Genomic DNA, 21,962 nt, shown 5'->3' with positions numbered 1-21,962 from the left:
GGTGAAGACCCAATGCCAATATGACCACTCATAAATTAGTGAAAAGATTTTCATTAGGTTCATTGCAGCAGTCATACTGGATATCTGTGGGGCACTGTTTTCATATATGACCAACTAGATATCATAAAAGGTCTTTGTGAAAATCCCAACAGTTCTGTTAGAGTTGCAATAACAAGATTTTTAAGATACATGCCATGGTGGCTATACTAATGTAAGGTTGGCATTATTTTCAGTTAGACACCATAAGAAGTCTTCTGGTGAAAAACTCTTGTTAAGATTCTCCATTTACGAGTTGCAAGAATAAGATTTTCGAGACGGCTGCCATGGCAGAATTAAATGAGGTCTAATTGGCACTATTTTCATTCTGGCTGAACTAGATATCATAAATGGTCTTTCTGTGAAAACTGTATGTTGATATTATTTTCCATCTAGGTGGAATAATAATATTTTCAAGATTGCCACTGTGGTGGCCATATGTTGGACATCAGATTAAGTAGTTTTTGTTTAAAACAAGCTAGACACCTGGGATGAACATATGTGTAAAATTTCATGGAAATCCTTCAAGAACTTTAGAAGTGGTGAAATCAGTGGAGAGATGACTACAAGCAATTCTGGTCTATGATGAGTAGAGTGAAAAACAAGGAATGTTTTCAAAGAACACAGATGCCTGCCACACTGCCTCAGTGCAAACATAACCAAGATATGACAGACGAAGAAGGGTAACCATTACACTCCCCCACCAATGTCATAGTGGAGGATAAAAAATAGATGGAGGACCAACCTACATCCAACAGATGCACAGATGGACATTGTTACTATTGGGCTCCACTTACACTGTCAAGCAGGGCCCTAATAACTAAGTATAAAAACAAAATAACAGAACAAACTTAAAGATATGGTATTAGATACATTAAAAAACTGAAGAACAGAAAGTAAGTCTAATCACTAGTTTTTTAAACATACAAATATTGTTTTAGTGTTACCTGCAAGGAAGCATTGAACTTTTTGGATCGCAGGTTAACTGTCACTGCATTGATATGAACATAGATCCCATCAATCACTTTATCCACAAGTCCGTACTTCCCGCCAGTTCTATAGATACACAAAAGCACAGTCAGAACAAAAACCAATAAAAAATTAAACAAAAGCTCAATTTTTCTCTGCAGTCATATATATACACAGCATCACAAACATACAAGTGTCCCTGAAGCTGACCTGAATGTGTGTGGGTGTGATATAGATTTTTAACATAGCTTTAACAATTTTTCAATCATATCGCTACGCTGTCTGCAGTGTGGCAGTTTATAGTGATGTTGAGCACTGCGGCATCATGCCGCAGACATGTAGCATGATGTCCCAACCAGTCACATTGTCCTGACACTAGGCCGACCAGTCCTAACACTAACCTTTCAATGCTGAACGCCAAGCGAGGCAGCTGTTAGTACCATTTTTGTAAGTTTTTGGTATGACTCAGCTGGGGATCGAACCCATGACATCCCGCTTACATGGCAGGACCTGAATGTGAACAAAATGTCCAACTGGGCCTGTCACTCACCTGGTTTACAAGTGCCTAACAACCAACTGCAAGAGTATCTGATCAACAAATATGGCTGAGTAGGATGATTTTAGGATAAATGTTTTTCAGTGCTGTTGATAACCTATGCTAGAAAAATGATTGTTCAATTTCTCTATTTTTTGTATCTTATTCCATAAATTATGACACAAAAGCATCATTTGTCCAGTACTGAAAGTTGGCAAAATTCTGACAGTGCTCAAAAAATTGGATAAACAGATGTCTGCAGCCCAGGTCCCCTTCTAAGTCAAGACTGAGCCCCTTCTGTATTCTAAGTAAGTTGCCTTTAAGGCTTGTAAAAGAAAACAGAAGCAATCATCTAATTTGTCTGACAAAACCTTTAATGACAGAAGAAGGCCTGTTCATTTTGAAATTCCAGGAAGATTTTGGTAACCTGATCAGTATTCAGCCCCATACTGTGACTCCATCTTGTAGAATCCTTGTATATAGGAATATTGTCTCCATACTTGTGTATAAAACCATAACTTTGTCTAACAAGCAAAGCATGTGACCGACAAGACTATGTTTTTATCTTCTCCATATTTTATAGGTAAACTATAATTATCTATCATCTGTCCTTCATGAATAATAATGAGCTGCTTCTAGGTAATGTATCACAAACTCAACAGATCTGCCAGGTTTTGTGTGACTGACCAAACTGACCAAGACAATATTCTACAATCAAATGAACATTGATCATTTTTTTAAATTTAATGACTTCACTTAGTTGCTGGCCACTGATTCCATTGACACACATTGTCAGTATCATTTTAATTCTATGTCCACTGTACTGAGACATTAACAAATAATGAAACTTTATGTTCTTGTTTTCAAAAGACAAAATTAATCATAATAATGGAAATAAAATTCTAAGTCCAGTATAACTCTTGGATAATTATCACTGAAATTTCACTTAAGTCAATAAATGTGACAATGACGGATGGTCTGATACAAATACAGGTACTTTGTATTTCGAGACCGTATCAGCAACTAGATTGAAATTAATGATAATGATGATGATAATGTGGATATTGCCTTAGTCAGCATCTGATGCCAACAGTGGGTTATATTTCAGCCAATCCAGGCATGAAGAATGCACTAAAACAAAATACAGACTTCTAATATCACATAGAATGATCACAATGAAAAATGATATTTCCATGTGTTTACAACTTTGAGGCAATTAAAAAGCAGTTAAAAGAAAGCATAAATGATGGGGTTGTAGGCATTTATTTCATTTCTATCGGTGAGAAATCTTGTTCTGAAAACAAACATGAGAATAACTGAACAATAGTTTTATATTACTGAGACTACTATCACATTATGAATTTACAGCAGGAAATTAAAGGACCTTCTTTATAAATGTGCTGATGCAACAAGCAAGTAATGGAACTAATTTTCTAATGGCCTTTCTATTAAACACAACAGACATTGATTATAATCACTGACCTTTCTTGAATATGCATCGATTTTGAACTTTTGTCACTGGAACATTTTCAATGCATATACTACGAAAAAATGTTTAATATTTAGATGCACTCTGCAAGCAGCTCGAAGTGCCAATTAAGCTGTGCTTGATATAATGTTTTAAACGGGGGCAGACAACTTGGTGGGTATCATCCAAAAAAAATAAGTAATTTGAATATTTTACAATACAGGGGAGGTAAGTACTGCATATGTGGTAATCTGGAAAATTCATTGATTTCTTGTTTTAAAAAATAGCAGCAAATATGAAGGCGACACTGTTCCATTGGACCAAATAATAACCAAAGTAATGGTGTCAGCAAAAAAAGCAGTATACTACTTATATCAAGGCGTTTTCAGCTAAATTCAACAGCCTGCAGTTATCGCTGGCCTGTAAGGACACATAAAGTGGCAATTGTGAATCTTCCAATTTTAAACACAGTGATCTTTCTTCTTTTTCCAAAAACGAGCAAATTTAGGCCATATTTACCTATTTTGCTTTGTAGTTTGGTGGTATATCACAATCTAAGGTTTTTCATGTGAATGATAGAAATGTAAAAATGTGGAATTAAAAACGGCAATGAAATTCATCATTTCAATCAACCAAGTTAGAAACATTTTTACCGGTATTAGCTCTCTTAATGTTGGGGAAATAACAGTGTTGTTAGTCTGAGATTTAAACATCTGAGTCTACACAGGTATACACATAATGACTGGTATAATAATCTGCTTCCAAATGATCTCGAATAACCCAGTACACCATCTAGTGAAAATTCAGGTGAGGTAAGTTGAAAATTACAAACTGCAAGATAGGTTGACTAAATTCTACTGAAGTCATTAAAAGGTTTTGATATTTTTGGTAACTGGCACAATACTAAATGACAGGTTGGCATCAACTGAACAAATCTGAACGGCCTTGATGCTGGAATGTTCCTTGACAATGTATGTGCAAATTGGTAAAACAGGTTTCAACAAGTTTTTTAAAAGACAATTATTGTAAATGGATAATTAAAATTAATGTTAGAGGACGATGCAACAGGACCAAGTAAGCTAAAATCGTACATGATCACTAGAGCTTAAAAAGTAGGTCACAGTGACCTGCTTTTGGTACATTAGCGGAGTACATTTCAAGATGTATAAACATATGTTTCCAGACTGCAAAAGCAACAGCGGCATAGTTCTTCATTAGACTATCACCAAATTAACTTTCACGAGGCAGTGGTATCTGGGATATTGATTTAAACATAAAAGGTGCACCAAATACATTCGGTTAAAAGTAAAACTGAAAAAAACAAAAACGATCCTGATCTGCTGTAGTATCATGTGTTTACAGGTCAGGGTCTATGTTGTTAGTTCTTCTGATTAATCCTAACAAAACTGCACAGACCCAAATCTGACGGTGCATTATACAATGGCAGATTTGGGTCTATGTAGTTTGCAGCTGAGCTTGACTTATAAGTGAGTACAGATGGTATATTTGCTAATGCTGTTGCTATCTTTCACCTTTAAGTTCATGTGCTATGAGGGGCCCTGAGTGGCCGAGTGGTCTAAAGTGCTCTCCGTTACGGATCACTGCCATCTCACCGCTGTCTGCATGGGTTCGAGTCTCGGATTCGGCTAATGTGGGTATGTGAGAAAGCTTGCCAGTAGTTTCTCATGGGTCAGTGGTTCTTTCTGGGGTTTTCTCGGATTCTTCCTCCACCATTAATACTGGCCGCTATGAATATCCTATCGCGTGCTGAAAAATGGCGTTAAACCCCACAACAACAACAATCATGTGCTATGAGACACAGCCACTAGTGGTGATTTACAGGTATGCCAAGTTTAATCCATTTACTTCAAATTACTTCAAATGAGAGACTTGTAGAGGTTTCTACCCTTCAGAAACCTGGGTTACATGATGTTTATCTGATGATTGCAACATATAACACAATCAATTGTGAACAAAAATACTTGATATTTAATGAAATAAACTTAAAAAATACAACCAAAAAACCCCACCTGGACTTTTTTCAATAGAAGTGAGTAAATAGGTAAATAAACAAATAATTAAATATCTTAGCTATACTAAGATCATAACTCCATATGAAGTTAACATTTCTGGGCACATGGTAGAAATAATATTTCATATTCAAACTGCATATACAAGGAAGGATGGTAGGATTTGTTTGACACACAAAATTATGCAGATGTCAACACACCTCTGTGCACAAAGTAGAGCAATATCATACTCACATAGCATCAAATCATAAAATATCATATTGATGGATTTTTAAGAAAACTCAAAATTTGACTATGTGGAAATTCCTCTATAACTGGTGCCATTTTTGCAAACCAATTTACTATTTTCGGAAAACATTATGGCATTGAGTTATCCCTAGAAAAAGCTTTCATTGATATAAGGCTGAGCTACCTGATGAGTTAGTTCCAGTATAGCGTGGTACCAGTCTATGACTTGGAGACTGTATCTACATCTAATTTTGGTCAGGAGGGGGAAAAATGGGTGAATATGACTTCTACTGCAGCCTGTCCAAATCAACAGGATAAACTTTGATTTCAGCTCTTGAGAAAGTGTTGATATCATCAAGATTATTAAATTATAAAAGTTACAGATGGTTAATATACATTTAAACTGATCAAAATTATTCTTCACAGGAGACAAAATTTGTTACTTCTGTTTGCCGTAAAGGTATGAATTGACATGCTGTTTTCATGATAATTTAATTCAGGTTAGTCATTGCTTAGTGTCATCTATCACCCTATAAGTTTTAATGCACATTTCTATTTAAATTTTATTCCCTGGCTCAGGTGTGGCTTCCACTGTATAGAGATGGGGGCCAAAGTTGGCTGGTTAACCATGGCTAAAAATGGCAAATGTTTTACCCACAATGCACTGCAGAACATGATCCATGTCACAATAAAAAAAAAAAAACCGAAATGACACTCAACACCACCCACACTTCAGCAGACACCATTTTTTTCACATTTTGTAATAATTTTAAATACCAGTAGTAAAAAGCCATACATAATACCAAATTTTTCTTTCTTAAGGCCAACCTAGAAAAAAATATTAATTCACATACTCAAAACCTGGTGGTTAAACAATCAACTTCCACTTTAATTACCCTAATTGTCAGGTGGATTAAATGATGTTGTCAACTGGCAGCAATAACAAGAGTCCCTTGAACAGACTGATGCTCTACTGGGCCAAAAAGAATTTCCAGAAATTCAAGTTAAGACCATTTCTTCCTTTTTCATTTGGGACCAACTACACCTCATAAAAAATCTTCTGGTGAAAACCCTGTGTCAATAATACCTTTTGTATCATTATGTCAATATTTTCTAGATGCTGCATACTCAACATCAGATCATTACCATTTTCATTCACAATCAACCAGATATCTCACTGTAAGAAGGCTTTGAACGCAAACCCCATGGTGATATGACCATCGATTCAGACGTAGTAGCTATAACAATATTTTTAAGATGGCAGCCATGGTGACCATACTGACATCACATTGGCACCATTTTCAGATACAAATAACTCGACATCATCAGAAGTCTTTAAGTGAAAACCCCATGGAGACATGACCATCCATATAACAAGATGTTCAAGATGACTGCCATGTTGGCCATGATGGACATCAGATTGGCACCATTTCCATTCAGTTCAACTAGACTGCATAAAGTCTTTATCTGGAAACCCAATATTGACAAGACCATCCATTCAGTATCGATAGATTTTTAAGATGGCTGCTGTGGTGTCCATATTGGATGTGCAAGCAGCATTTTCATCTAGGACTGACTAGACCATGGGATGAATGTGTGTGCAAAGTTTCATGGCAATTCTCCAAGTAATTTAGAATGATTAGTGATAAAATAGTACTATTGGAAACACCGACACTGAACTGTAAACAGACCAGACCCATATCGTTGTTCTGGTCTATGACAAGCAGAGATAAAAACAGCTGTCATGTTCCACAATTTATGATCAAGCAAATCACTGAAAAAAGCAAGCTGTGAGTTGTTAAAGGTAAAGAAGAAAAAATAATTTATCTAAGGACAGAATTAGTTAACGAATCTTTTTGAAAACTCTAAAAGCTATGATCATTAGCATCACATTAAGCCAACATGTGATTGCAGGCTCTTTTTATATTTACCATTGGAGAATGTACAAGAGTGACCAAACTGTCACGCACATCAATCCCTATTCTCATTAAAGTGGATAAATTTAGTTGATACAGTGTTTAACTATGTATGCACATTAATAATTGTTTTCCCTTTTCCAGTAAAATAATCTGGGCTTTCAATTACTTTTGATAAGGCAGTCAGATATAATGCAACCTGAGTTACCTACCATGGTATCATACTTGCCGAGCCCACTGATACACAGTCCTAACAATAAAGATATTAATTTTCTAAACAATATTTGGGAAAATGTGCTAATTTTTCATTAGTACCTGAATTATCTGCACAGAGAGGAAAGTAATTATTTTTTAGTGTCCTGATATCTGGGTCAAAGATGGTAAATGCCTGCTTACCTGCCCCTGTAACATCCCCAACTGACAGCAGTAAAACCATAATACACTGTACCCTATGATTTTCATTGGCTGGGTATTATCAATAACATTCTATGCTTAGAAATAATAATAATAATAGATAAATAAATAACAATTATTTAAATCTCATCCAACCACTTAGCACTTCGTCTGCTTTGATATTATCTCAACATGACTGAAGTTTCAGTCTCACTTGTCCAAGCTTACAATGTGTATGACTCACTTTTCAGAAAATCAAAAATTTAATTTATAGACCAATTTCATCAATTTGTAATTAAATTACCTAATGCCTCTGAGATTTTTAACAGCTATACTGATTCAGTAAAACTTTCAAATAGACTAAGGATAACTTTTAGTCTAATTTAAATTAGTTTGCAGTCCAATTTTAGCTACTTTCAAATTAGATTAATTGAAATAAAGTCCAATTTAGAGCTACTCTCAAGTTTGATTAGTCCAGTTCAAGTTCAATTCTGAACCACTTTCTCATGAGATTTAATGTTCTTTTAAGTACAATATGAACCACTGTACATGCCATTGTGTCCACTCACCTGTAACTTGCTGCCTGTGCAGGGCTGTTTGCTTTGCGAGGATCATCACAGGTTTCAATCTCCAAAACAACCTCATCCAAGTACTATTGGAAGAAAAGAAATCTAAGAATACATATTAAGTAAACAACATGAATAATATTAAAGGCATAATAACTATACAACATGTATAATATTGAAGGCATATTAAGTGTACAACATATATAATACTGAAGGCATAATAACTATACACCATGTATAATGTTACAGGCATAATATATGATTTCCTGCATACATATATTTGTCAGAAGGAAAAGCTTAATTCAATTTGTCACATAGTTCAAAGAAAAGAATTTTGGAGTTATTCTTACATGATCAATTTTGGGTTCGGCCAATGTGGGTATGTGAGAAAGCTTGCCGGTAGCTTTTCGTGGGTCAGTGGTTCTTTCCTGGGTTTTCCTGGTTTTTTCATCCACCATTAATACTGGCCACCATGTATAGCCTATCATGTGCTGAAAAATGGCGTTAAACCCTACAACAACATGATCAATTATTATATATTTTAATTACATAATACCTAAAAATGAAAACATACTTTCCAAAAATGAAAACAAAATGTATTCAAACAACAAAATGTGTGAATAAAGTTGTTGCAAAAGTGCATCGCAATTATTATTATCCAGGACTGACTAGATTAGTAATTGACAAATCATCACGTGAAGCAGAGCCATACCAACCTCAAAATTCATAACAACTCCAATGTTCCTCTAAAAGTACCAACTGCTGGATAAATGCACACAATAAACACGAATGGATTTGCCCCCTACTTTATCAGAAAAATGCTTAAATCTGGACAATGATTTTAGCCAAGGATACCTTGAGAATGCAAATACTTCTACAAGGATACCTTGAGAATGCAAATACTTCTACAAGGATTCCTTGAGAATGCAAATACTTCTACAAGGATACCTTGAGAATGCAAATACTTCTACAAGGATACCCTGAGAATGCAAAAACTTCTACAAGGATACCTTGAGAATGCAAATACTTCAACAAGGATTCCTTGAGAATGCAAATACTTCTACAAGGATACCTTGAGAATGCAAAAACTTCTACAAGGATACCTTGAGAATGCAAAAACTTCTACAAGGATACCTCGAGAATGCAAATACTTCTACAAGGATACCTTGAGAATGCAAATACTTCTAAAAGGATACCTTGAGAATGCAAAAACTTCTACAAGGATACCTTGAGAATGCAAAAACTTCTACAAGGATACCTCGAGAATGCAAATACTTCTACAAGGATACCTTGAGAATGCAAATACTTCTACAAGGATACCTTGAGAATGCAAAAACTTTTACAAGGGTACCTTGAGAATGCAAAAACTTCTACAAGGATACCTCGAGAATGCAAATACTTCTACAAGGATACCTTGAGAATGCAAATACATCTGCAAGGATATTTTGAGAATGCAAATACTTCGAACATCCTCCAGCAAATCACCAAGTGACTTTGGAGTCCACCCAAAGGTGAGAAATTTATTCCATCAACTTGGATGCTAAACAATGGAAGGTAAATGACGGGCACTGTTCCTGCATGATGGGTATGTTATATTCTTTTAGATAATAGCAGATAAAAAGAAAGAAACTGATAAATTAACAGAAAGAGAAAGAAAGTAAGAACACGAGCTGAACAACTTGTATATTGTACTGCAATGTTTAAAGTCACAAACACAGCTTTTCATTAATGATCATCTGCAATCACTGTCTCTAAAATTGTTGATTAAAATAATAAATATCTATACTGTTATGTGTTTAGGCTCTAATAAACAGTAACAAAGAAAGAGTGAAAACAACAAGCTTTTAAAAACTTTGCAAATAATTTATTTCACTGGAAAAACAATGTAAAAATGAGAAAAATAAGAACTTACAGTTTTAAGAATCAAATCCAAAAATAATCCAAGGATAATCCATAAATTAAATTTCAGAAGTCCTAGTAATGAAATGTTCTAATGAATTTGAATTTGAGGCCCAACACAATTATTCAGTCTCTGAGAAAGAATGCTTGGCAATTATCTTTGGGATATCTAAATTCCTACACTACCTGTATGGACAAAAATTTATTTTAGAAACTGACCACCAAACAGTAACCTGTTTAGCTCAAGCTAAGTTGACAAATGAATGATTAATGAGATGGTCATTATTTCTACCGCATTACCAAGTCCAGGTATGGTATATTAAGGTCAACGAGAATGTAGGAGATGACTACTTAAGTAGACTAGGGACGTCAAAGGTGAAGGGTTCTCCTGAGGATGTGTAAATGAATCAGATTACGTCTCTGAAATGTAGAGAGTTAAAATCCCTGATTTTACTCTTCAAAATGTCAGGATAGTCGACAGACACAATTCTCGTGGTAGAAGGAAGCAAAGCTTGAAAAGCACAAGAAATGGGAAATAACTCCATTGACATATCCACTTACCTACCGATCCAACTATCTACGTACTGAAGTATCCAAGTACCTACTTATCTAAGTATTTACGTACTTACGTATCCACCTACCCACACAAAGTCAGAGGGCTGAAAGAGGTGAGACAATAGAGAGTTTGGAGAAGAAAAGAGCTAAAGGACCAAAAAGAACATCCACAGTGACATTGGAGTGAACCAGAAAAAAGCAGGTTATGAAGTTGTTGAAGGCAATGACTTTGATTGTTCACTCGATTCTATGATGAACCAATTCTATCTTTAAAACAGATCGGCTATTTATATAAGCATATTTGTGTTTCAAATTCAGTGAGTGATTTATTTCAAAGAGATAAGTGTATCCTCCTAATGTAGTATATTATCACAGTTGTTTATGTAATTGATTAAATTGTTGTATTTCATGTACGGGGGCTTGTGTCATTCTGTTCTATACATCTGCTCAGATATCTTTTTATTCCATCTATAAGTTTTGCACTTTATATTAATATTTACTCGATCCAGGCAACAACACCAAGGGCAATCACCCTCTAGATAACGATAACCAAATAAAGTGGACACCTTGTAAGAAGGTACAATCTGCCAATCAGCCACACCACCAACACCCACCCACAAAGTCGGACACACTGATAATTGTTTTGCAATCGATACTGCTTTTGGGGCTATTCTTCTAAATAGACGGTGAACAACATCACAGAGTCCATCACCATAGATCACCTTATATGTTGGTAATAGCGAATTTACCACCCTGACCATGATTGGTCCACGTTAAGCATTATGTATGATCATCTTATTTTAGTCATTATGTTTAATTGCATACCCTTAATCACTGTGATAATCATCAGCGATTTCATCGATGAGAAACTGATAAACATTAATGTCCATGATACTGCCTGTAAATAACCGTTGACAAATATCAGCTGCTTCATTAATGATTTCTGGGGAATAATTACTGGCTTGTTTTCCGTCAATCAGAATTTCTAGTCTGTCCACGTCGGCAAGGACATTATTGGGACATGGAGTAATAAGAACACTTCCTTGAGTAACAAAACCAATACCACTTGCTCCTTCTTCCTCACTTTTTGTTTACCCCCAACCACCCGCCCAGTTAAATAGCCAGTACCTTACAGAATATGAATCTGCTATGTATATGTTAAGTGTTGTGTATGTTGCAGTCCAAAAGCTGTTACTAAAGTTACACAATAACTGATACCTGAAAGACATCTTGTTGTCATTAGAGAGCCTATTGATAAAAACAGGGAGTGTCAATACTGAAACCTACAATTTTCTAGCTCCACTATTAACATAATTGGCAAGGAAACTTTGAGTGGGATGCCATCACCTGAGCAAGGAAACTTTGAGTGGGATGCCAACACCTGGGCAAGATATTTATCAGAGAAGGCCAATAAACAAACAAGAAAATATTTAGCAGGCTTGAAATATTACATAAGTGCAACCCCGAAAACCATAGGATGATTTGCAGTTTTACAAAAGATTACATATACTTAACACGTTCACATACGGTTGTTGTTGTTGTTGGGTTCAATGCCACTTTTCAGCACAAGATATACATGGCAGCCAGCATAAATGGTGGAGGAAAAACCCTGGAAAACCCCAGGAAGAAGCTCTGACCCATGAGCTGGCAAGCTTTCTCACGTACCCACATTGGCCGAGCCTGAGACTCAAACCCACGCAGACAGAGGTGAGATGGCAGTGATCCAGAATGGTAAGCGCTTTAGACCACTTGGCTACTCTGTGCCCCTTCACATACGGCAGTAAACAACTAAATTATGACATTTGGGTTTTGGATGATATTTTTCAATCCTAAATTTTATTGAAAGTTGGACATTGCCGGAATTTATATCACAATTCTATTTGGCTACTGAGATCTCATATGGCCTCCATATTGGAAACAATATTAACCAATATGATGCAAAACCACTTCATTTATGTGCATAATCTTGCTCATTACTGAATTTGTCAAAGGTTTAATGATATAAAACCCATATTTCAAGTTTGATTGAAATCTAATCAGAAAAATGGACCCCAGAGTGGCAACAAGAAATGTTTGACAGGTAAACAAACTACACACAATGGATGCATAGCGATACCATAATCACACCTGTCTGTACCACCCGGTGAGCTAAACATGTTTTAATCTTCCAGTTCATTTACCAATACATGAGGTATGTTTATGGACAAAAGAAAGTAGTACATGTATTGTTCTATTTCTATGATAACTTTGTCTTTATCAGAATTTGATCTTTTTTTCTCATATTTTTTCTATTTTAAATATGTGTATTGAAATTTCAAAATTCAAGATTGGTCTTGCTCCTGATAATAAGTTACAATATTTGTGCATTTTACTTGAAAAGCAGCAATAAGCCTGAAAATTATCAACATTTTCATTTCTTTCCTCTGATAAGTATACAACAATTTTTCCACTTTCATCTTATAATTTTGCTGTACTTTTTATTCTATTTTTTTACATTGTAGTCTGTCATTTCTATTCATGGGATAAAATCAGGCAATGATAGTCTGTCGTAGCCTGACATGCTTTACCTGGGCAAATCTCTGAGAGTGGGTAGATGGGCATGCTTTACCTGGGTAAATCTCTGAGAGTGGGTAGATGGGCATGCTTTACCTGGGCAAATCTCTGAGAGTGGGTAGATGGGCATGCTTTACCTGGGTAAATCTCAGAGAGTGGGTAGATGGGCATGCTTTACCTGAGTAAATCTCAGAGAGTGGGTAGATGGGCATGCTTTACCTAGGTAAATCTGAGAATGAGTAGCTTGGCATGCATTAAATCTGGGAAAATCTCTTGAGAGTGGGAGCTTGGCATGCTTTACCTTGGCAAATCTCTGAGAGTGGGTAGATGGGCATGCTTCATCTAGGCAAATCTCTGAGAGTGGGTAGATGGGCATGCTTTACCTGGGTAAATCTCTGAGAGTGGGTAGCTTGGCATGCTTTACCTGGGTAAATCTCTGAGTGATTAGACTGGCATGCTTAACCTGGGCAAATCTCTGAGAATGGTTAGACTGGTATGCTTTACCTAGGATGGTTCTTTCCTAATAGGAAGCCATTCCACAAGTTTTGAAAGTGAATTTTTTCAGTGGACTGATTGGTGGAGCTTCAGGATTCATCAATTCAGTATTCTGTCTTAGAAGAAGAGAACCAAGCAGATCTGTTATTGCTCATCTGGCCAACTTTAGCCTCTTAGATGTAATTACCGGTATCATAGCAACTGGCAAAGTAATCTGAGTCTGCAACAGTGCCTGTTTGTAATTCAAGTGGCTATGATTCATTGGTACAAACTTTAAAAGCCTGACTGATAGGACTGTCAAATCTGGTCAAATTCTAATTGCAGTTTTTAAGAAGCTGCTTCAAAGTTTTTTGTCTACTTTTTAAAAATAAAAGTAGGTACTTAATACTGAACATAAAAATCATAAGAAACTGGTCCTGATGCCAGAATGCGGTTTTTCCCCCAAAATTTGGTTCAAATGTTTGGAAAGGTTTTTGTGAAGAAGCCAATTAAAAGGATTTATTTTCATCTGGAAATTTTTTAAAGGTGCAGAGTATTCAACATTCAGGACTGAATAGGATTTGGTTCAACTACTTTTGTAATAAATTTTAGAACAACAATTCAAATTTGAGTAAATGTCCCTATGCGACTTGTATGACTTTCTATAGTAATGGCCTTAATGCCAGGATGCATTTTGTCAAATTTTTAAAAAATCCACAGTTTAAAGATTTTTCTATATTTTGAAATAGCAGACATAATTGTTGGGTAACCAGCAACATTTGTAAAAAGAAAATAAAAAAGAATGGAAGGGCTTTCATACAAGGACGCTGTCAAATTTGGACCAAATCTAAGAAAAACTTGCCATGGGTTTCAAGTTTAGCAGTGGCTGCCAGACTTGATGACCCTTCTGCATCATTTGTGATGAACCACTTAGGCGGCCTAGTGGTTAGAGCGTACACCTCGGATGCGGGAGGTCATGGGTTCAATCCCCGGTCAAGTCATATCAAAGACTTACAAAAATGGTATTAACAGCTGCCTTGCTTGGCGCTCAGCATTAAGAGGTTAGTGTTAGGACTGGTTGGCCTTGTGTCAGATAATGTGACTGGGTGAGACATCATGCTACATGTCTGTGGTATGATCACCAGTGCTAGACATCACTATAAACTGTCCACTGCAGACATTGTAGCGATATGACTGAATTTTTTTTAAAGCTACATTAAAATTTCAAATCACACACACACATTTGTGGTGAGCCTTATAAGTCCTGTTGTTACTATGTTACCCGTAAAATTTAGTCCAATAGTAAATGTAAAGAGGCATTTCAGATAAAGAATAATGAATGCAAGGGAATACCTAAAACTCACCTGTCATGTCAACCTTTAATCTTTGATATTTCACACCAGAGTTCTAGATAAACATCATATTTGTGTATTTTACTGCAAACAGACTGACTTAAAATCCACGATAAAAATTTGAAATATATTCAAGTTCTATAAGAGAATTTATTCTACAACTGCTAGTGTATCATTCTGGCATCAGTCTGTGTTTTTTAAAGGTGAATTCAATCAATGCAAACTATGCTAATGGAACATATTTGAGATGTTCCTTGCACATATGAAATGACAGTACTTGATCACTTGTGAAACTCTCATTCACACTTAAATAATTGAATGTACCCTGAATTAGTCTGGGTCACTAAGACGTTTGACACATTATAAAAAAGGCTCTACTAACGTCACAAAATACTCATTATAAACAAAAAACAATTAGTTTCAAACCAGAAAGAAAAACACAATTTATGGCTTCTTATATACTGCTCTGTGACACTCCTTCCTAAACTGCCTGTAAATTTAGTATTCATGTTTATAAAAAAAAGCATTTTCTGCAATGATTCTGCAATTTAATAGCCACCTTGGACTTTGTTTATGATAAGGATACATGTGTTCATTTTTTTATGTCTATAGTCTTTATATAGCATTCCCTCAGAATAAGATCCTTCATTATAACATAGTTCTGTTATATGGCTACTATGGATCTCATTTCATAAAGCTGTACTAAAATTATGCGCATCTTATACCTCAAGGTGGCTTGAGTAAAGGCAATTTACTCGAAGGCTTCATGGACAGCATTATCATGAGGGAACACTATAATTATTATGTACTTCATTTTAAGGCAATCTCATTATAAAGTAATATGCTCTAAGTTGCCTATGGAAAGCACTGTAATGATGTAATACTGTAAGTACCTTGCACTTCATTACAAGTTAGTCTCACTATAAGGTAATATACTCTAATGCACCTATGCACAGCATTATAATGAGAGAGTGCTATAAGTGTTAAGTACTTCATTATAAGGCAATCTCACTATAAGCTAATATACTCAAAGATTCCCACGGACAGCATTATAATGAGGGAACACTATAATGTACCTCATAATAAGGTGGGTTCAATATAGGCAATGTACTCTATTAATATGTAATATGCTTATGGGCACATCAACACCGTGTTTAATTCCCATTACACTTGGATCATATTGTTTTGTAGGACAATTTGTTCAAAATTATGTGTTCAGTCTGATATCGCTCACCTACTTAAGATACACAATTTAACAGCCAGACGTTTCACTAAACAGGCTCATGTATTAGTGTAACAAGACCTACTATATAAACTATCCCCAATACCTGATATGTTGATTTTACATATTTTATGACATGTCCTGATAAAATTTCTCTCTTTCAAGATGAAGGTATAATTAATATGCTGTCTCTTGCTCATAAACCTGGTCAACCAAGATATTGATAATAATAAATCCAACAGACAAAGCAATAGGCTTCAAGAACAGTAGAAAGACAAATCCTTCCGATTCAAGATGACCTTATTAATACACACCTATCTTACTGAAACAGTCCAAGATCATCATGACAAATATGGCTTCCAGTCTGGAAATGAACACAGACATTCAAATGCAAGATTGGATCATTAATATTTACAGATCTCACTTATTATCAAACTAATCTGGGGCCCCAAGTGGCTAATTGGTCTAAAATCTTCACCGTTCTGGATCACTGCCATCTCACCTCTTTTTGCATGGGTTCGAGTCCCAGGCTCGGCTAACATGGGGACGTGAGAAAGCTTGCCAGTGGCTTCTCTTGGGTTGGTGGTTATTCCTGGGGTTTTCCAGCGTTCTTTCTCCAACAGTTATACTGGCTGCCATGCATAGCAAATCTTGTGCTGAAAAATGGTGTTAAACCCAACAACATCAAACCCATCCAGACCTTACTGATATAAAGCAACATTTCAAGTTTGATCAAAATGGAATCAGAAAAATGGCTTCCAGCGTGGTAACCAGCTCAGCCAATCAGATGCAAGAACAACCTATTAATATGTATGCATCTGACTTAATTTTGAAGATGTACAAAATGTTGTTTGATATAAGAATACATTAGGATAAAAATCGGATCAGAAATAAGGTCTCCAGAGTGGTAACAAGCTCAGGCAAGATGACCTATTAATTAATATGTGTAGATCTCAGTCACTATTAAATCCATCCAAGACCTTGATGATATAAGCATATATTCCAAAATCTGATCAAAATCAGTTCAGAAATATGGTTTTAAGAAGGGGAACAAGCTCAGCCAATCAGAAGCAAGATAATCTTATTAATACGCATGGCTCCTGATCATTATCAAATCTGTCCAAGATAGTGATGATATAAACCGTATTTAAAGTTAGATCAAAACAGATCAGAAATAAAGCTTCCAGTGGGGTAACAAGCTCAGCCAATCAGAAGCAAGATAATCTTATGGCTCCTGATCATTATCAAATCTGTCAAAGATAGTGATATAAACCATATTTAAAGTTGGGTCAAAACAGATCAGAAGTAAAGCTTCCAGTGGGGTAACAAGCTCAGCCAATCAGAAGCAAGATAATTTTATTAATATGCATGGCTCCTGATCATTATCAAATCTGTCCAAGATAGTGATGATATAAACTATATTTAAAGTTAGATCAAAACAGATCAGAAATAAAGCTTCCAGTGGGGTAACAAGCTCAGCTAATCAGAAGCAAGATCACCTAATTAATATACATGTGTTTCGCTCATTATCAATCTCATCTGAGATCTTAATGATGTAGGCATATATTCCAAGCTTGATCAGTTGGATTAGATATAATATCCAGAGTGGTAACATTAAAATCTATGGATCTTGCTCATTACTGAACCCTTTTGAGATTCTGGTAATATAAACCCATCTTCCAAATTTGATTGAAATCAGATCAGAAATATGGACTCCTGGGTGGTAACAAGACATTAATGATAACAGATGCAAAACTGATGTAGAGCCAATAACATATACTCCCAGGCCATATGTCCAGGTGAGCTAAAATTCTAGTACAAATAGTTCAAAATATATAACAGAATAACTTTCTCCCTTAAAATGGCTTTTTTATTTGGATGCTATAAAAAGAATATTACCTTCAAATTTACTTTGCAAAAACAACATTCAAAAAAATCTATGTCAAGTTAAGTAGAAATTACTAGAATTATATTTAATTAAATATCATGGGTTAATGACATTCATAGAACTATATCCACAAGCAAATTAAAAATTATTTCTTCATGCATAAAGGTTCTGAAAATGTAACAAAACAAGTCTTTGTTTACTAGCAGGCAGGTACCAAACAAAAGCTGCACCCCCCACCCCCCCAAGTCCAAAGGCAGTGTGAGAGAGTCCTAAATGACCCAAAAGAACACAGCAAAAGAGCCACCAGATACAAAAAACGGTCCACAAGATGAGGCCATCCAAAAGGCATGCATGCATTCACTGTACACGTCCTGACAGTGCAAGACATGGGCTGAATGCTAAACAATATTGTTACATAAAGATTTAAAAATGAAGGTTCAGCCAATGTATACCTTTTGCTACTAACAATTTGGAAGAAGCTCATAAAATTTGAATTTCAATGATTAAGAAAGTTTTTCTAACACCTTTCTCATCTTTAGGATAAATGTCAAAATTACATAAGTTTACAGCAAACTGAAAGTCAATATATGTTTTTCATAATTCTCTGGAATTTTCTAGCAAGTGTATTCACAATTAATGAAGAATGTACTAACGAAAACTGTATTTGTTTAAAAGCACTAATATATAATACCAATCAGTGCAAAGGTACATGTAATAGCAGACAACTTGCAACACATCACTGAGCAATTACAACATAAATGAATTCCTGTGTGGTAAAATCTGGTTTGTAAACCATTCAGAACTGGATTAAAAGGTAGACACCAAAATCTGCTACCTGTTACTTCATGTGCATTTCCAACCCTGTATGTTTGGCATGCACCAATAGGTTTATTAGAGGAAATGACTCACTACAAAGCAGGTTTCCCAAACTACAAAAAGACTACCATGATCAGCACAAAAGTGTCATGCCTTGCTTATGTAGGCACAATAGTAGTAGAATACGGTTGATGCTGGAGATTTCTTATCAACAGTCTTGATCACTCACGCCTCTGGTCAATGTATGCTGCTTTGAAATAAACTTACTGTACAGAAACCATGACCACTGGCCACAAGATTACAGATTTGACAGGTTTCTTTTATTACACTAAAAGTAAATCATTTACAAAGTATGGTAATGGAATTTACTATAGAACAATTTTTTTTTTTCAAAGCCAATTTTTCTTTGAGCCACTATGACACTGACATGTGACATGAAAACCAACAGACCACTTCTATACTGTATGTGCAATCCATCCACAAAACTTTGGTCAAAGGTACGTGGTCCAGAAGTAAGTCCTTATGCAAATAAACAAATATTTCCTTTTTATCAAGGTGAACTTAACTTTGCACTTTTTGGCCGCATATCTGGTTTCTTTCTTACCCAATATGTACATCAAACATAAATTTAGGTCAAGATGCACAGCTGACAACTGATATTTTTGTGCAGAATCAATTTATCTTTTTCCAGTCATAATATCCTTGACCTTTCTCATTCAAACCTGAGATCAATCTGACCTTTGCCCTAGTGGCAGACATCTAAAAAGTGCCATGTTTCTTCTTTCAGCCCTTGGCTTTTGATCTTTTGACCCTGAAATTAGTAGGGTTCTACCCTACTATGATACTGACAATGTTTGGAAACGGTCACGGCAGTGATCAAATGACAGGATAGCCTGACAACTTGTGAACCTCTAAATCTAGATTGGTCAGCTCTGGTATTCTAAGTGATTTGCCTGTTAGGCTTTTCCAAAAAAAGTCTAATTTGCCTGACAAAACCTTAAGAGTGCTGCTGAAATGTTAAATTTTAATTTTAAAGTTCTTGAAAGACACTGGTAGCCACCTGCTGGGGCTCCAATTGTAGGTCCCACCCTCATATGAATATTGTCTACTTAATTGTATCAAAAGCTATAAACTTTATGTACAAAGCAAACCATGTGCCCTATAAAATTTCTCCAGAAGTACACCATTTTCAGAAAACAAAAAGAGCGAATTTCAAGCATTTTATATTTCTTCTTTATTTAAAGTACGGCAATTTCAAGGTGCATCAAAATAATAGCATAAAATTATGGACCTTTGTGAATTTTTTAAAAACTACTTGCACTAGGAATGGTTCTGATAATTGTTTTCTTTGAGCACTGAAAAGGTTGACAACTAAGTTATTGTGCAGAAAGAAAACTGGTAAAAGACAGACATCTGGATGGACACTGGACAGACAACACATCATATATGTTCTGTCATATGGACAATATAAAGAAAGGGCAAACAAGAAACTGGTTATAAATAATTAGGGGTCACTGCCCTGCTGTATTTCACTACTCTGTTAAAATACATTTATCAAACATGGTGTAATGACAACTTTGTATAGATCTGAACCTACATTTCAGGTTAATATGGGACAGTCAAGTGGTATGTGTAACAATAGGATGTAAATGAAGAAAATACTTACTAGACATAGAGGCTGAGACTTGATCTTTGTCCACTGCACCTGAAATAACGACATTGAGAAATTTGTTAGACTGACTTAAAATTGAGCACAGTAAATGGCGTGCCCCAAGTTTAAAAGTCCTTTATGTAGCAATTAGAAATGCGTGATTGACTGGAGATTATTGCTAATGGGTCTCAATGACATTGACCATCAGTTTAATCATTACATTCATGAACTAAACTTACTGTTCTGGAAATTTTCTTACATGACTTACAATGATCATGACCCCATTGATAGGTTTATTTACTGCCATAAGTGCAAGATATCCAGAATGTCTGGTCAAAGAACCAACTCTAGAACAAAGTTTATTCTGCAAAATCAATACACAATTTTCTTGACCTTTAACCTTTTTATCTCAAAATCTATAGCCTCTGCCATGCATTAATGCAAGCCTTCCATAAGCTTTTGTCAAAGTATGTGATCTAGAACTTAGTTATGCAAAAAAAAAAAAAAAAATTCTTCTTTCAGTCACAATAACCTTAATTGAATTTTGGACCCCAAAATCATTAAGGTTTTCTTCTTCTTCTTCAAAAGTGTAAGCCAACCACAAACTCATCAAGGGAAATTGTTGAGAAATGAAAGCTTTGTTCTGAAAACATTTTCAACCACAGTGGTCTTATCTTTTCACTTCTGACTCCAAAATCAACAAGTTTCCTACCTTACTCCAAGTGTAATCAATTCATAAAGTTTAGTCCAGGTTTGTGATGTAAAACTGATTTTATTTTGCAGAAACCATTTTACTTCTTTTGGAAACAATGACTGACTTTTCACACATCCACAAAATACAGTTACATTTACCTTCATGGCCACTATGTTACATGAAATTGCCTGTACACAGATGTGAACCTCCTGGTCAAGCAGGATTTCCTACTCAGATGAGGGGTGCCTTCTATCCCTCTTATCAATTAGTGTAATCAAAATTATTATTAAAAATTTCCAGAACACAAATGTTTCAAGTTATTTTCCCACAACTTAGTTTCAATTTATTATAGTTTTGGTAAAGACTTCAGCAGTCTAATAACTGGCAAGCATAAGGCTTTAATTGCTAATTTGACAGATAACAGCAATCTAATGGCAAGCATAAGTTTTTAATTGCTAATTTGACAGGCAACATCAATCTGATGACTGGCATGCATAAGGCTTTAATTGCTAATTTGACAGACAACAGCAATCTGATGACTGGCAAGCTTAAGATTTTAATTGCTAATTTGACAGATAACATCTTAAAGGAACCACTGGATTATACTACATGTCATCAGCAGTGATGCAGAAAGAATTTAAATATTAATGGATTATGGCTGGATTGCTAAAGAGCTCAAGCAGTGTAAAATGAGTAACATTACTTGAATTCTTTTAG

At 35.4% G+C, this 21,962-nt stretch overlaps 1 protein-coding gene across 2 annotated transcripts in view; it reads right to left on the bottom strand.

Moving 5' to 3' along the window:
- LOC149792518 (bridge-like lipid transfer protein family member 3B) overlaps positions 1-21,962 on the bottom strand; it is a 129,813-nt gene that overhangs the window by 90,618 nt on the left and 17,233 nt on the right. For both annotated transcript variants that reach the window (XM_089971139.1, XM_089971140.1), the window contains exons 3-5: positions 20,567-20,605; positions 8,145-8,227; positions 984-1,092 (exon numbers count right to left, since the gene is read on the bottom strand). In XM_089971139.1, coding sequence (XP_089827265.1) covers positions 984-1,092; positions 8,145-8,227; positions 20,567-20,605 — 231 coding nt within the window. The remainder of the gene's footprint in view (positions 1-983; positions 1,093-8,144; positions 8,228-20,566; positions 20,606-21,962) is intronic.

The sequence above is a fragment of the Sinohyriopsis cumingii genome, chromosome 9 (genome assembly GCF_028554795.1).
Source record: "Sinohyriopsis cumingii isolate HCF-2022 chromosome 9, ASM2855479v2, whole genome shotgun sequence".
Taxonomy (NCBI): Eukaryota; Metazoa; Mollusca; class Bivalvia; order Unionida; family Unionidae; genus Sinohyriopsis; species Sinohyriopsis cumingii.
This window is presented reverse-complemented; position numbering and strand designations above follow the sequence as displayed.